Raw genomic sequence first — 17,173 nt, forward strand, 5'->3', positions numbered from 1 at the left:
TATCAAGCGGTATTAACACGCTCATCATTTTGGTTGCTTGCTTGACATTCATGGGTTAGATAGTTTCCTCCACATATGTCACAGGGCTCAGCTTGGCTTGACTGTTGTTTATTCTCCTGAAAAGATTCAAACTTTTGTGCCAAAGAAGCAATTTGTTGAGTTAGTGTATTTAAAGCATCTACTTGAATTACAGTAGCAGCTTTCTTATTGATTACACGATCAGATGGCCATTGAATGGCATTTTCAGATATTTCATTCATCATTTGCAAAGCTTCTTCTGTGGTTTTTCCCATAATGGAACCTCCTGCAGCTGCATCTATCACATTTCGAGAAGAAGGTTTTAGCCTATGATAAAAAATATACAATTGCATATGTTCAGCAATGTCATGATGTGGACATTTTCTTAGCATTACTTTTAATCTCTCCCAAGCCTGATAAACTGACTCCGTGTCAGTCTGCAAGAAATTAGTAATATCTTGTCTTAACTTTGTGGTTTTAGCAGGGGAAAAATATTTATTTAAAAAAATTTGAATCATCTGATCCTATGTTGTGATAGACCCTTGAGGCAAACTTCGCAACCAAGTCTTGGCATCTCCTTTTAAAGAAAAAGGAAATAGCCTTAGCTTGATTGCTTCAGGGGATACTCCATTATATTTAGCAGTTTCAACTAATTCTAAGAAATCAATCAGATGACTATGTGGATCTTCACTAAGATCACCGGTGAATGTACATGATTGTTGAATTGTTTGAATTAATCCGGTCCTGATTTCGAAGTTGTTAGCTGCAACTGGAGGGTTCCTCACACTAGATTCACAGTTGAAGTGATCTGGTCTAGCATAATTCCTTAGAATTCTGTTTGCTAGTCTTGGAACCACTTCGACAAACTGATCTTCTAGAACAAGTGGTGGTTGATTTTCAACTCCTGGTTGATGCTCCATTTCTTCACGAGTTACGCTTTGAGAAGCGGATGTTTGTTTCTTCCTGCGCAAACGAATAGATCTTTCAATTTCTGGATCGTAATATGCCAACTCTTTTGAAGAAGAGCGGGTCATAAACTACAGTAATAATAATAATAATAATAATAATAATAATAATAATAATAATAATAATAATAATAATAATAATAATAATAATAATAATAATAACAACTATCTTTTAACACCAATAATAAAAAATCACTTTTATATAGACAAGAGTGATGAGAACAACAGATGGTAGTACTAATAATGAAATATTATAGCACTTCTATATAAAGGAAGTATATATAATGATAATAGAAAAAGTTATAATGATGGTAAGAATAGAGGTGATGTAACGATGAAACTGTAGGAAGACTAATTTTTTTTTTTTAAAGAAAATTTATATGATTACAAATAAAAACACTAGTATTAATAAATAAAATAATTATAATAGTACTTGGTTGGTAATGACAATATTAATGAATATATAGATAATGATAAACATAAACGTAAGTTCTCAAATTAGTAACAAAACACTTAGTCTGAAGTAGATGTATGCCAATCCCCGGCAACGGCGCCAAAAATTTGACGAGGCCAAAGTGCATAGGAAATTTCGCTCGTACTCTGTCAAATTCTAATATAGTTTAAGATATCGTCCCACAGAGATTGAAAAATCTATGCTACAGACTTGTAGTATTTTTGCTGCTATTTGAGAGAATCAGATTGATGAAAGGAGAGTGGTGACTTAAATTTGTAAATTACTTTAAAAAAAAAGAAACAACTTTCAAAAGATTATCTTAAAAGAAAGAGTTGGGAGGCGTTGAATCCACTTAGTGTATATATGACAATAAAACTTTTTTTAGTAAATTCCACAAAACGGAGAAATAGTTCCTAGACTTGATTTGTGTTATGAGGAATAAAGACCTCTTGCGATTAGTCCTTAAATCAATAAACTTATTCGAAACAATCCCTCCGCGAGAATTAGAATTGAAAGAAATAAGATAGAGATCCCTCAAATCAATAAATTTATTTGAGAAGGGCGTCCCTCCGTGAGAATTAGGACGAAAAGAAATAAGATAAAGATTTAAACCTAAGAACTAACTTGAAATAACCCTTCCGTGAGAATTAGGATTAAAAGAAGCAAGTTCAAAGATTTGGAATAATAGATGACTAAAAATTATTATTACATACATATTTTATGCGATTATTACAGTATATTAATTTCCCTCATTGTTAGAAGTACAAATTAATATAACTATAATCATAACACAAAATATACTAAGTAACGATAATGATTAGTAGAACATATCATTCCAACACAAAGTATGACACTTAAATAATATCAAGACGAGGAATAACTAAAATAAGATAATATAACATTACACCAAGTTTCTTCAACTATCCCAACAAAAGAGATTACTCCATTATGGAGTTAGAAAAGAGAAAATATGAATTTAAAAAGCTAAAAATATTGAAAGACTTGGAGAAATATTTTTACTACAAGGGAAAGAAAAGAGAATAGAACAAGATTAACACTTTGTCTTCTAAATTATTGGATGATTTGTAAGCAAAGTGATGCTTCTATTTATAGGAAAATGTAGTGTCTCCCCCCTACGAATGCATTCCTTGAAGTAGTGCTCACATCCGTAACCTTACTTGATGGGTGAGAGTATAACAATGGTAGTCGCACTCGTGAATTTTGCAACTTCTTTTTTGATGCCCATAGTTGACGTGTGTGAGTATGAAAGTGGCGGTGACACCTGTGGATTTCAACACTTGATAGGTGTGAGATTATGCAACTTCTCCCAATGTTGTCTTTTGTAATTCCCACATGTAAAACTCCACGGTTATGATTTATGAATTCGTGGTTGCACCTATTGAATTCTTTGCTTACTTCTTTGGCAATTTGTTTCCTCTCTATTCTTCTGCAGTACTTTTCTTCCTGTAGAATTTGTCAGAAAATATGCGAGAATAGGATATATTTATTCATGTTTTATTTAAAAACTTACTTTTATATACAAAACATCATGAATAATTTATATCCATCATATACCCCTGCCCTTGCACAAATAGTGCAAATATTCCCTTTTTGCTAACGGGACTGTTTTTTTAAAAATCATTTAGCTTATTTTTTAATTAAAAAAATGCCATGTGGCTTTAAAAAAAAGTCTATTTTTTTTGAGTAGTCATATTTTTCTAAAGCCACATGGTAATTTTTTAAGTGGTCGGGTCAGTTCGTTTAAAAAAAATATATCTGTTGCTTAAAAAAAAAAAAAAAGTCTACCCATATCTTTAAACGAACCAGACCCGACCTACCAGAAAAAAAAAAAGTTATCATGTGGCTTTAAAAAAATATGTCTACTAAAAAAAAATGGGTAGATTTTTTTTTTAAAGTCACGTGGTATTTTTTTTTATTAAAAAAATAAACTAAATAATTTTTTAAAAAAATTAGTCAGCAAAAAGGGTGTATTTGCACCATTTTGTAATGGCAGTGGTACATTTACACCACTTCTGAGATATATCTGCTCTAAATCGCAAAGTTTAGAGGTATATTTGCACCTTTTTCCTGTAAAATAACGCCATAGCTACATTAGTTCATCTTACAAATTCAAAGTTGGTGGCCCACCTTATGGAAAATTCTGATATTTTGAAGCTGGTTACCACTTATCATCCAATAGCAGAAGAATGAGACCTGAAGTACTGGGTCTCATGCACGCTTCCAACTTATTTTACTTTGATTTTGAAGTTGCGGTTGTCATCGTGCGAGGCAATATGATAAATAAACCCAACACCAAGACATGCTCCTTCTTTTCTGATTGGTAATCCACCCAATGTGACCACAATATGCAGTTTCTAATGTTGTGTTTAAATTGATTGCCTCAATTGATGCTTGGTGGTAGTCTTTGGATGAAAATATTTGTAACATATGTGTCTTTTGCTTTATGTAGTATTTATTCCATTATTTCCTTTTATCAACATAATTATGTGATTAAAAGTTCAATAATGGACCGAAAAGATAAATAAAGAGAAATAGGATATGGTGATGCTTACTTAGCCGTTTGGACAATTCTTTTTTGCTTTTTTGGTGTTGAAGTTTTTGTTTCAGATCCTGTTTCGTTATACATGGTGTCAATTTTTCGTTCTAAATTTCAAACCAACTTTTGAAGTAAACTTTTTCTCAACACAATTTAAACTTCCAACTATATTTTCTCAACTAAACTTCAAATATTATTCTTTTATAAATATCACTAATTCGTGTTGAAACGCCTACTTAATAGATTTTCGACCAAAAAAAAAAGTTACTCCATTTATCCGTATGTGATACACTTTTCTTTGGTATATTTTAAAATAACTTAACTTTACATTTTTTATTTTATCTTTAATGTGTTGATTTATCACCACCATAAATGACTCATTTTAAAAGCACAAGTTCAAAAGATAAGTTTACAAAACAATAACTTGGACAAAAACAACTATCAACTAAATAAGCAAGCAAGATTATGGAGGACATTTTAGACAATTCATCACTCCGCTAAAGTTTTCATTTGCATTATTGATTTGTTTTAAAAGCACAAAGTTTCAAAAGATGAGTTCAAAAAATAATACTCCCTCCGTCCCAAATTATTTGACACTTTTCACTTTTTGAGAAATAAACGAGTTGATGCAGATTGTAATTTTTCCATATGTCTTTTAAAATTTTTTATTAATTATGGTGACTTATGGTACTTTTTACATTTATCCAAATATGTAAATTTTATTTCAAAAAATTTAAAGATTCTATGTTGAAATACACGGTCAAAATTAAAAAGTTTGACTCTCGAAAAGCGAAAAGTGTCAAACAAACTGGGACAGAGCGAGTAACTTGGACAAAACACGTGTGACAAAAGAGTAAATAAAAACCAACCAAGCAAGCCCGTCTAGCTCAGTTGGTCGTGGGTTCGAGCCCCACGGTGGGCGACCTTTTTGCCGATTTTAATTCAAAAAATGCAAACACGGAATTCATATTGGAATATTTTTGATGGGGGGCATTTCGGCACTCCGCTAACAGAATCCCAATCTTGCCTCTCCAGCCAAGCAAAGCACACTTGGAAAAGAGCAACAATCTAAACCCTTCTGGCGACAACAACAACATATGACACGAAACCGTAACTCCGAGCCTAATCCGAACAACGACGACAACGATACCTTAAAAACACCTCCCAGGGACAGTGCCGGAACTTCAGGGATGAGACTGGTTGTGCCTTTACAAGGTGTAGTTCAAGGTAGAGGTGGCCTCATTTTAGGTTCACTTATTCCTTGTGCTCTTTTCTACTTCCTTCAGTTCTACTCTAAACGACACCGTTCTACTAAACCCCCGTCTTCTTCTTCTTCTTCTAATCCTCCGTCACCCTCCACGTCATCCCAGAATCTCCCCGATTTACAACGTTCGTCTTCCCGTTTAAATCTGTCAACACGTGGGTCTAATGGACGTGTATTCTTGTCGTCAAGGGCTAGTTTCGTAAATGCACCCAATGACTCTCCCTATTACATTGGAATGGATAGGTTTCGAGCCGATCCCTATAATGAATTGGATAATCCTGACGGTATTATTGATCTAGGAATTGCCGAAAACAGGGTAATTGTCTATGATTTTTGCTAATTTACGGGTTCATTTCTCAAATGGTCACTCAACTACTCCCTCCATCATATACAGTGTTTGCTGGGCACAAAATTTAAGAAAGAGAGACTTTTGAATCTTGTGGTCTAAAACAAGAATTTTTATGGCTAAAAATCATACCTTTCAGGGTAAAATGAGAATTTTAGAGTTAAATTGTAGTGAAATATAGAAAGGTGTCATTCTTGTCATATAAATTGAGCCGGAGGGAGTAATAGATATGAGAAATCAACCTGTTTATTTCTTCATTCTTATTGGAAATGAATGATTTTACATTGTAATTCTTCTTCTGTATTTGTTCGAAGTTGTCGTTAGATTTGATAGAGAAGTGGATTTCGAGCAATTTGAACGGTTCCATGCTTGGACGAGGTGGTGATGGATTGAATATCAATGGAATTCTTACATACCAGCCATTTGATGGATTGGCAGAGCTGAAACTGGTAATGCATTTTTGTGTTCATTTCATTTTTTCTGAAATCTTCTCTACTGGAACTCGCCCCCAAGTACAGTGATACTTCTTGCCTTAAGGCCTGTTTGGTATGATATAAATTCTTTTCAGCATAATAAATGAAGGATGAGGATGGGGAATGGAAAAAGTGGTATTTGGTGAGATGCTTACACTTTTATAGGAGCAAGTGATACGAGTAGGCATCGAGTGGAAACTAGAATATGCCTCAATACCCAGCTTGTTGGCATAGTAATAGCCGTTCTTGTTATGGATCTGAGTTGTTTTCCCTTTTTTCTGTGGAAAATATTTTCTCTAAAGAGAACACTTTAAATTGTTTTAGCGTTTGAATGGAACCATTTGTATTCCCCTCCTATCATACTAAAAATAATAATGGGAGTTCTTACTTGAGTTTTTCGGCAGGTTAATTTCTATTACTCCACTATATTAGTACAATAAATTAGTTTGTATACAAACTATTGGCCAGCAATTAATGGTACTTATCTTTGCAGCGCAATAAGATGAATAAATAGACTTTCCTTTCTTGAATAAATGCACCTCTTTGTATCTTCAATATTCTTCCTCTTTCTTATTTTAATTTTCTATGGTATTTCTTACAGTTTGATTTTCAATATCAGTTGTTACATTCCTTTGCTTGTTAACCAAAAATTTCATGAAGTAACTCGTACGTCAATGAAATAAAGTTGTTATTCTTGAAACAAAATTGGTTAGTCCTAAGAATGCAAATTGATGAGGAAAATAAAGGAATAGATGCCTACCGGATATGCATATTATGTTGAAAATCTAGGCACAAGTATATATCAAGAAAAAAAAATGAAAATCTAAGCACAAGTCTTATAGTCTATTGATCCTATCTTGCTTTATGATCACAAAACGTGAAAAGAAAATTCACCTTGTTGTTTTGGTACGAAAATAACTTCTCAAAGAAAATGCTTTAAACAATTTTTTGTTACCCCTTTCCCATGTTACTTCTTGGAGTGTTGATGTTGTAGAGTATATCTTGATAATTTCTAGATTCTATTGTCAATCGACAATTGGAGAACGGAGTTCATAAGTTTATGTGGAAGCATACTATTAAGTCCCACGTTGGTTGAGGGAAATGGCTTGTGGTCTCCTTATATTGTCTTGGACAATTTCCCTCGTGGACTAGCTTTTAAGGTTGAATTAGACCCAAGATTTATTTCTTCACATGGTATTAGAGTCAGACCCATCGATCCCTGTTGTTGTGTTTCTCAATGTTAGATGATCGTGTTATGTGATTCACAGTCCAACTTTCTGATCTTGCGCATTTCGGAGTGTTAGATCCCACATTGGTCGAGAGAATGTGTTATAGTCTCCTTATATGGTCTTGGAGAGTCCACTCCGCGTAATCAAACTTTTGGGGTTGAGGTAGACCCAAGATCCATTTCTTCACACATATATCCCAAAATAGCTCTCCAACGTCAATGGCACATCAAACACTGATTTCCAAATTCTGCCTCAAAACCCTCTGATTCAGCACAAGTTCTAGAATAGCTGTGTCTTCTTTCAAAAAGGTAATTTTGGTCTTTCAAGTACCCTCAAAAGGCATGAGACATGCATAAGCACTAAAAGAATCATCTGAAATTCAAAGTCTCAAAAATGAATCATCTGAAATTCAAAACGTACCAATATCAGTTACATATTCTATCAAAAAAAGGTACCAATGTTACATAGAATAAAGATTTTAAAATTAACATTACACTATACAAATGTAAAAGACTCAACATATGTTACTTTGGAGATGGCGAGAGAGTAGAGTTGTCTTATTCACTGTTAAATCGTTTTACGAAAGGTTATTAAGGAGAGATGAATATATTTTCCCTCATCGTGCTATTTGAGTTCCAGGGTTCTGTGTGTTTCTTTGCGTGGTTGGCAGCAAGGGGTGTGATATTGACAGCAGAAAACCTGAGAAAGAAGATCAACCATGTAAGTTGGCGTTTCATGTGCAAGAGTATGGGTGAAGATGTGGATCATCTCTTATTGCATTGTCAGGTGGCTAACCGACTGCGGAGAGTGGTTCTTGATTGGTTTAGGGTGAGAACAGTGAAGGAGGCATTGTATAGTTGGGGTTACAGAAGGGGGAAGAGGAGTCCTAGGGTTTGGAAAGTTTCACCGCTAGCACTGATGTGGGTTATTTGGAAAGAGTGAAATAGGAGAGCGTTCGAAGGGGTGGAACTACATATTGTAAAGTTGCAAAATAGTCTTTTGTTTCTAGTTTGCTTTTGTTGTTCCCATAAGACCCCTGTTTGTATAGAAGATTGGGTCTCCTTTTTTCAGAATCATGTTTTGATGTAGGTTCTCTCTTTTTGGTATACGGCTTGTATATGGGGTTTTTTCCCCCAATTGTTGATAAAATTATTACCTTATCCAAAAAACAAAACCTTTGGTAGGAGTTATTTGGTCAAATTGATGTCTAATTAGGGATTTAAATTTGTACTTTTTCGTTATTACATAGTAATACATAGAATGCCTCATTACTACTTTTTGTTGTCGTGCCATAGCCCCAAATGGTTGAAGTTGAGGAGTAATTGGCACATCGCTAGTGTCCAAATTTAATGAAATGAGTCCAAACACTAAAACAATATTGGGATGACACAGGTCATGACCAATGAATGTCAGTATTTGACATGGTATGACATCAGAGCACTGTCATAAATTTAGAACATGCTTCTTAGCCAGAGAGCATTATCCGATGCTCAATATTTGAAATTATCTTGATCTTGTAATCATTGAATATGACTGGGGAAGACTATAAAATTGTTCAAAGAAAAAGCTTTCCAGGTTGGGCAAATAAACTTTTGATATACCCATGTTTACAAGTAAAGTCCTTTTTGTTTTGCTCAGGAATGGGAAGGATTGGGAGGAGTTGAGGCCATAGGTTTACGTTTTGCCTGAAAATTTGATGGTCTTGTTACTTCCTCTTGTCCCGTTCCAATTTGGTTGCGTATGTTTTATGTCATGATTTATTAAGAGAGGAGTCAAAATATCAGTTAGGAGAAACATGTGGTTCCTATATTGACTTTTGTACTAAATAAAAAAAAAATTGAGGGACAAAATTATATTTAAAAAGAGTAACAGAGGGTTCTACACAACTTTTTCTGGTATATAAAATGTATTAAAATTTTCTATTTATAGAGAGTGGGCCACATTTTGCTTTCCTAGGAGTATTTTATCTAATGTAAAAAAAATGTATATAGAGAACCTTTTTATTTTATATATATTTAGCTATTTTTTCACTTTCATTTTTATTTGGTATGATGATGACATGAGTTGAGCTTAAATGGAGAAACATGGTCAGTGAAGATTCATATAGCCAACCCCAACTTGTTTGGGATTGGGGCGTAGTTGTTGGACCACATTTTGGGACAACCTGGGAAAAAAAAAAAAGAGAAGTATTTTTGGAGGAAGGAGTATTAACCAGCATCACTAAAGGTGCGCTTGGCCTTGAAGTTAGGTGTAAAGGCAGTCTGAGTACTTCACATTGCGTAAGCACCACTTTGGCATGGGCACTAACGTGATGGCATGCACCTTGGCTCTCATGATCTGTCTTGAAGAGGTTGGCGCTAAACAATAGATAGAGCTAGCAAAACAATATATATAGCTGAAAGATTTCATGGATAAATATGATAGTGATTAAGAATAGAAAATTAGAGATTTGTTGTACAGATGTACTGCTTGTATACATGAATAACATGGGTTTTCTCCCAATATCAATAATATTATTTACTTTATCCTAACAAAATTGCACTTGCTTGTGGATCAAAAAGTTAAAATAGTTTTTGAACTTGATTACAATTGTTTTGACTCCCGACATCTCATTTAATTGCAGTAATCATTTTTCCCCATGTAACTGTTATTCGTATTTATAGTTATTTTTTCTTGCATTACACGAGTATTCACCACCCCCCCCCCCCCGGGATCTACGTCTTTCTTCACTAAAGTGCAAGCTTTAAATTGCACTTGCTTGATGCATTTCCATGCTTTTGGCTTTTGACAACATCGTCTCCAACGGATAAGAACTTTGTACCAATACCTAATTTGTACTGTGTGCTTCTCTTTTGGATTTCTAAGATTCTTCAGCGACCCGAATCCAGGGATCTTAATTACATCAATTTCTTGTCTGCCAAAATATGCCTTCATCAATGGAAAAAGAGATTAAAATGAGGCAGGTATTCCATGGAATTAGTCAAGGTGCGCGCAAACTAGCCGGTAAACCATGGTTATTGGAAAAAAGAGATTAAAATTAGACTTCCAGATTACTGGTGCAGATTTTCCAGGAGTTCACCTAATTTTTTTCTTGGGGATTTGGAACATACTAGTGTGGTTAATATTCATGTAATTTTGGTTTGTTCTTTACATCCCACCTATTATAGTTTCAGTCTCTTTGGCAATTTAAGTTGTCTGCTGTCTAATAGGTAGCACTATTATTTGTTTTAACGTCTAATTAAATCACTTCTATCAGAGGATTTCTTCTAAAGGATATATTTTAACATTTTAATCTTAATCTTGTAGGCCATGGCAGGATTCATGTCTCTGGTCATGGGAGAAAAAGTGTCATTTGATCCATCTCGAATGGTGTTGACATCTGGTGCAACTCCGGCCATTGAGGTTCTGTGCTTTTGTTTGGCTGACCATGGGAATGCTTTGCTTGTTCCAACACCCTATTATCCTGGGTAATTTCTAATTTCAACCTGATTTTAATGTGACATCACGTTGTCTTTTTCCATCTCCTATATTTCTCCTTCCTCCCCCTCTTTCTTTCTATATGTGTGCATACTGGTGCTGTGCAGCTCGTGTGTAACTAGATTCTATCTGCAGCTTTGATAGGGACATAAGATGGAGAACTGGTATAGATCTAATACCTGTTCACTGTCGTAGCTCTGATGCTTTCGTGGTGAACATCACAGCTCTTGATCAAGCATTTAGTCAGGCAAGAAAGCGAGGGCAAAAGGTTCGTGGAATACTTATCTCAAACCCATCTAACCCTGTAGGGAACATACTGAGTAAGGGTATGCTACTTAGTCTCTTAGATTTTGCGAGGGAGAAGAACATCCATGTAATATCAGATGAAATATTTTCTGGATCTAACTACGGCGGTGAAGAGTTTGTAAGCATGGCTGAAATTCTTGATGAAGAGGATCCTGTCAGGGACAGGGTTCACATAATATATGGATTATCCAAAGACCTTTCCGTACCAGGGTTTAGGCTGGGTGTTCTGTATTCCTTCAATGAAAATGTTGTGGCAGCATCTAAAAAGTTGACAAGATTTTGTTCTGCTTCAGCACCAACACAGAGCCTATTAGTTGCAATGCTTTTAGATGCTGGGTTCATCAAGGATTATATGAGAACAAACAGAGGGAGATTGCGAAAAGTGTTTGACTTATTTGTGGCAGGTCTAAAACAATTTGGCATCGAATGCATGAACAGCAGTGCAGGCCTGTATTGTTGGGTTAATATGAGCAGATTGATTTCCCCTTATAATGAAAAGGGAGAGCTTGAGCTGTGGGAGAAGCTCTTGGATGTAGCTAAGATAAACGTGACTCCAGGGTCAGCTTGCCATTGTATTGAACCTGGATGGTTCAGATGTTGTTTTAGTACGTTAGCAGAAAAGGACATTCCTGTAGTTATGGAACGGATACGTAAAGTTGTTGAACGTAGTTAGGCTTCCTGATTAAAATGTTTATAGCTTTAACGTAAGGTATATGGCTGTGTTGGTTATGTCATCTTTTTATGAGAATGCGCTGTTTCTATTTTGGAATTCAATATGTACATTATTGACACTTTATACTGAAGTTGCACTCGTGTTGCCAATTTAAAACTTCAATCTGTACATTAGAATGTGAAACATGTTGCACAAGTAGAAATTAAGAATGGATAATAGAAATGACTTTTCATATTTGACGGGACAGCTAAGCTGTTTCAAAGTTGTGACAAACTGTGAATCAAGATGCGCATCTTTCAGATTAGTTTGAGTTGCAACTGCCTCTTCCACTTGTTGTGTAGTTCGCCAATGCTGTTGCCAATTCCGGCGATGCAGCATCCAAAAGCATCATCATCCATCATTTCCTGCAACAAGTATTATAATGGATGTCTTTCAAATTTCAGCCTTGGTTGAAATATGTTGTTCTAAGTGGGGTATATATGAATAGGATTAAGTAGAGAACATCTAACTGCTATTTAATGCAAGGTATTATGCCTGTGTTTACTAGTTGTTAGGATATACAGAATAAGTATTGATGTTTTCCAGAGAACTACCTTAGAGAACCTCCGCTTCTGCATTTGGATGGTTTTCCTTTGGTGACTTCTTCTTCGGCTCATCATTATCAGCTCACCTAGAGTTAGTGGATGTCTTACTTTGATGCTTCTATTCTTATCACGATCTAGATTGTTGTTAAGTGCTTTTGGAGGAACATGAGAATCTCCTTTTTCAGGGTCACTGCAGTTCTGAAGAAAGCTAGTATTAGGTGATAACAAAGGGAAGAGCTTTTCCAGAAAAGCAGTCCCAACTAGGCTTGTAGTTCCAGTAGCATAACTGAGAAGACTGCTGCCAGTTTCAGAAGTTGGTGAAAGAGGACCCGTCAGCTGGCTGTCGCCTATATCTGCTGTCGGAGAAGTTTGCTCGACAGGAACAGCACTTGAAATGTCCAGAGTTGGTATGAGGCCATTAGCAAGGAGTGAAGGGACTGAGCTGAAGGATTCATAGATTGATTCAGAATCAGATGCCTCAACTTCTGATTCAGACGTCTCATCTTCTTCACAATGAGCATGTTGATCGATGTAATTATCAATGCCAGTCCAAAAGTTGTCCCTACCTTCTTGCACATCTCTAACGGTTGAAGGTAAGCCAATGATATTTTTGCGTGGAGATGTCTGGGAGAAGAAAGGAAGTGGTGTTCCTGGCTTTTCTTCCCATTCAAAGGGAACAGAAGCAATAAGCTTAACTGGGGGTGTAAACGTAAACGTGCCATTAGTTGTAGCAACAGGCTTTGGTTTCCAATCCTTTATTGGTATTCCTGGTCTTTCTTCCCATATAAATGGAATGGAAATTTGTTGTCTCTCTCTCTTGCAAGTTGAATCCCCAGACGGGTTGTTTTCCGCCATTGGAGGAACATATATCGTCATTGCCATTTTCGTTTTTTTATTTGCTGAGCGAACAGCACACATACATTTATATATACAGCAGAGAGTAAGTGGGTTAGAGGAGTTTGCAACTAAACCTACATGCCAACCGCACCATTTATGCAAAGAAAGATTAGGCGAACGTACTGTCTGTTATCAATAATAATAATATATATTAATATGACAATCTCTTTCTTAATTTGTCTCTCTTAAACACTTTGACTAACGATTTTTGGGCAAATTCTTTTTGTTGAAGAAGCGTGCTGTCATAGCCATTCGAAGAACCGGTCAACAAACTTGATCTGACTTACCAAACTCTATTAAGTTACTTTTGGTAAACTTTGGCTGGGGTTCAATGTTCAATAGCAGTTTATTAGTGCTCTCTGAACTACTTCAATAGGAAAAGTGCTAAGAGGCCCACTCTGTTTTGGTCAATTTGCCACCTGGGTGAGAGTGATAGGGTAAAATTCACAAATAGTCACATTTTGACCCCTGTAATTAAATAACCACTATCATGCAGTTTTACATGTTATGACGATAGCTATTTTCAAAAACATGACCAAAAAGTAGCCAGTAAACCCTATTTCTACGTTACTTTCCACAACTATTTTTTCTTCCAAGTATTGTTGAAGCTCAAGAGAATGTTTCTCTCTTCTTTTTTCCCCGTCGATCGAGTGCTTCAAACGTGTATAAAACAAGACAATCACATATAGGCTATTTCAAGCTTCTTGATGATTAGGTGCCTCCTCACAAAGGGGGTCGCAGTGATCAGGCCTGGGCGACTGTTTATCAAAAACACAAGTCTCCGCAAAGTCGTAAGGGAACTGTAGCCTTAGCTGCTCGTGACCAAGAAACCATCGGTTTCGCTTGGTGGGCCGGGAATACCCGATCTATCAATTTATCTGGTAAACTTCTAGTAATAACTATCTTATTCCAGTTAGTTATTTTTATTGGATGAGTAACTTGACACTTGTTGGTAAAGAATCGAATTCTAATTTTTAACTATTTTGAAGCCAAGTATGCTTAGAATTAGGGGTGTCAAATGAGAGCGGATTGGGACGGATTTGGGCGGATAAAAGTGTGATAAGCTAATAATAACTCCCCCCTTAAAAATGATCTAATAGTACTACTTAAGACACAATATTACAAAATTATAAGATATTTTTTCTTATTTACTGAACATAACTTAATTACAAAACATATCAAATCTGGAAAAATTAAAAGCCTTCCCTAACCCTTCCCCTTTTCCCCAAAGTTATTTGAGCTGAAAAGAGTTGGGCTAAAAAGTGGGTCATAACTCAACCCCTCCAATTCTTACTATGTTTTATTTAATTTATTTGTTCTTTATATTTAATGATCTAATTAAACTATCTTTTTTTCATTATTATGACCATATATTATGACATATCTAATACAAAATATTTTTGAAAATAGTTTGACAATTTTTTATGGGTCAATTTGGATGTCATATCAGCCAAATTTAAGATGAGCTGAAATGGGTTGAGCTGAAATATATTGAGCTAATAAATGGGCAGGTCTAACTTGAACAGGTTATGTTTTCATGGGCTAATTTTGCTACCCCTACTCAGAATCAAGATCATTAACCTTACCTACTACATTAATTACAATTAGCTAAATCTTCAAATGAAAAAAACATCGATTGTCAAGTATTTTTACTAAATGATAAAACAATGGCTTACCTCCTTGGTCATCTAAGCAAACAGATAATTAAAGCAAGACTTGTATCAGAGCCTTAAATAGCACATCTCCACTATTAAATGGGCAAATAAATTTGGGTCTAAAGTTCATAATTTTATGCTGAACCCATTGTGCCAATCCAATTTGAATAAAACGTACAATAAAAAGAATTTGTCGTTCTAATTTTACGCTTAAATAATTTACATAATAAAGGAAGACAACCACAATTGCCTCTTATTCCTGACAAGGCTCACGGATTTCTTTATATATGGTGATTTACTCGCACTTTTGCTCAGCAGAATAAAACCTATACTAATATCTTGGAAGTTGTGCCTCCAAAATACAGTAAAGCTGCAAATCAGTGCCTTAAAAGTACTGAACCTCATAAGTCATAACTGCGAAAACTCCACTAAAGGAACCTGGATAAGTTTCTTTCTAAGTGCTTTTTATTCCTATATCTTTTTTCTGGATGTTGGGACTGTTGGTCGATTTAGCTTTGGCATATCAATAATTGCATATGTGCAAGAGTACAATAGAAATAGATAAGGGTAAAGAATTTGACAGTAAGATGTGTCATGCTACTCAAATGCAGCTTATTCATATATAGTTATTTGCATATACATTAATTAATTAATATGATTATCCTTTTTGGAACCAACAACAAAAGATACAAATATAGTAAGTGGAATGAAAGTAAATTTAAAAAATAAAAAGTTTTAACTCAATGCATCCTGCAGTAGATTATATGATGAATCACATGTTGCCTTTAAACTGTAGAAGTATCACTAAAATAGGATGAAGACGGAGCACATAGGATTATATTTGAAGTAATCGTTTTCAGGCTTTTGGATCTCTTCTTAGAACAATCACAAGAACAAAAACATATCTCCCTGGAGATTTTACTTGGTCAACTATGACAAATTTGGGAGCCTGAAACTGTGGAGGACATTTTCATAGCTTTGCTCTACAGACTCGGTGGAATGGCATGTTCTCACAAGTTTCTTGAATTAATGAATATAAAAGGAAGAATTTTTATTAACTTCTATCTCCATCTTAACATTTAACTTTAGAATTTGAGATTTCTTTAGATCTGAACAAAAATAAATCAGCATGGAAAAGTGCAATAATTATCCAACAACAGATTTATAAACTATGGATACACCACAAACAATACACAAAATATCTTAGACCACAATCATTCAATGTGTGCAACCAAGCAGAAGTCATTCGCAACTTCATTGACTTATTCGGTATTTTGCTTTTGATGTCAAACCAAAAATAACATTACTTTTAGTCTTACATCTGGATATAAAGGTAGACGTTGACAACTTCCAGTACTATATCAAAAGCAACTACTTGATTCTACTACATATAGCCACACTCAAACAAACAGGTAGTAAAATTGTACACCTTCAAGCATAGCAACATGATTTTGCACGTGACAATTAGAAGCAGAAGCCAAATAAACGTTATACTCTTAAAGAACTTAATCTTCCCACTACACGAGCTGCAAGAATAAAAAATCAATTCACATAAACTTTCATAATTAAAACTTGGGAAAAGGGTCAAAAATACCCCTCTACTTTGGAAAAATGGCTAAAAATATCATAGGAAGCTTATTTTGATTCAAAAATACTATACCTACATCCTTAAAGTTTTCAAATATCTCCCCAAAATAACCCGAAATTATTTTTAATCCACTCATCATTTAAATCGTAACTAAATAATAACCCATAAGATCCCCTTATTCCCCCAATACTTAGGTTTGAATTTTGAGGGAATTGGGAGTATAAGAAGGATCTTATGGGTTATTATTTAGTGGTGGTTCATGATGGAACGAGTTTAAAAAATGATTTCGGGTTATTTTGGGATAATTCCGTCAATGAGGGTATATTTGAAAACTTTAGGATGAGAGGGTATTTTTATTTTGAAAATAAGTTCGGAGGATATTTTTTTTTCCAAAGTAGAGGGGTATTTTTGACCCTTTTCCCTCAAAACTTTTCACAAAAAGAGGATTTTTCACTCTTTACGAACTGAATTTCCCCAATATCTGAGTCGCCAAACAATTTTGTTAAACATAAGTGGAGCCACATAGACTTACAAGAACGAATACTCATCAAAAAAAAGTTGAACTGAACTCAGACCGAGATTCTTTTTCAAGAACAAAGCTGCCAAACAATATGATTCACATAAAGAATTATAACGAAAACAATGAAATGGACAAAAAGGAAAAAATAATAGCAAAACTGGCTATAG

The 17,173-nt window shown here is 34.9% G+C and overlaps 2 protein-coding genes and 1 non-coding gene across 4 annotated transcripts; 2 read left to right on the forward strand and 1 right to left on the reverse strand.

The window, feature by feature from the left end:
• The first annotated feature begins 381 nt into the window (after positions 1-381).
• On the forward strand, positions 382-488 carry LOC132058645 (small nucleolar RNA R71). Its single transcript, XR_009415367.1, has one exon. It is a non-coding gene; the product is annotated as a small nucleolar RNA R71 (small nucleolar RNA).
• A 4,506-nt stretch (positions 489-4,994) lies between these two features.
• On the forward strand, positions 4,995-11,918 carry LOC132056648 (probable aminotransferase ACS12). Of its 2 annotated transcripts, none has more exons than XM_059448928.1 (4): positions 4,995-5,574; positions 5,919-6,053; positions 10,613-10,773; positions 10,919-11,918. In XM_059448928.1, exons 1-4 carry the CDS (start codon positions 5,092-5,094, stop codon positions 11,760-11,762), a joined length of 1,623 nt encoding a protein of 540 aa, XP_059304911.1. In that variant the 5' UTR covers positions 4,995-5,091; the 3' UTR covers positions 11,763-11,918. The 2 variants fall into 2 exon arrangements, with proteins under 2 accessions (XP_059304911.1, XP_059304912.1); XM_059448929.1 differs by having other exon boundaries at positions 5,436-5,574; positions 5,929-6,053.
• Positions 11,889-13,319, reverse strand: LOC132056649 (uncharacterized). The gene is made up of 2 exons (XM_059448930.1): positions 12,356-13,319; positions 11,889-12,166 (listed from the first exon to the last, which is right to left on the reverse strand). Exons 1-2 carry the CDS (start codon positions 13,226-13,228, stop codon positions 12,059-12,061), a joined length of 981 nt encoding a protein of 326 aa, XP_059304913.1. The 5' UTR covers positions 13,229-13,319; the 3' UTR covers positions 11,889-12,058.
• Between the last annotated feature and the right edge of the window lie 3,854 nt (positions 13,320-17,173).

Source organism: Lycium ferocissimum, chromosome 5, assembly GCF_029784015.1.
Source record: "Lycium ferocissimum isolate CSIRO_LF1 chromosome 5, AGI_CSIRO_Lferr_CH_V1, whole genome shotgun sequence".
Lineage (NCBI taxonomy): Eukaryota > Viridiplantae > Streptophyta > Magnoliopsida > Solanales > Solanaceae > Lycium > Lycium ferocissimum.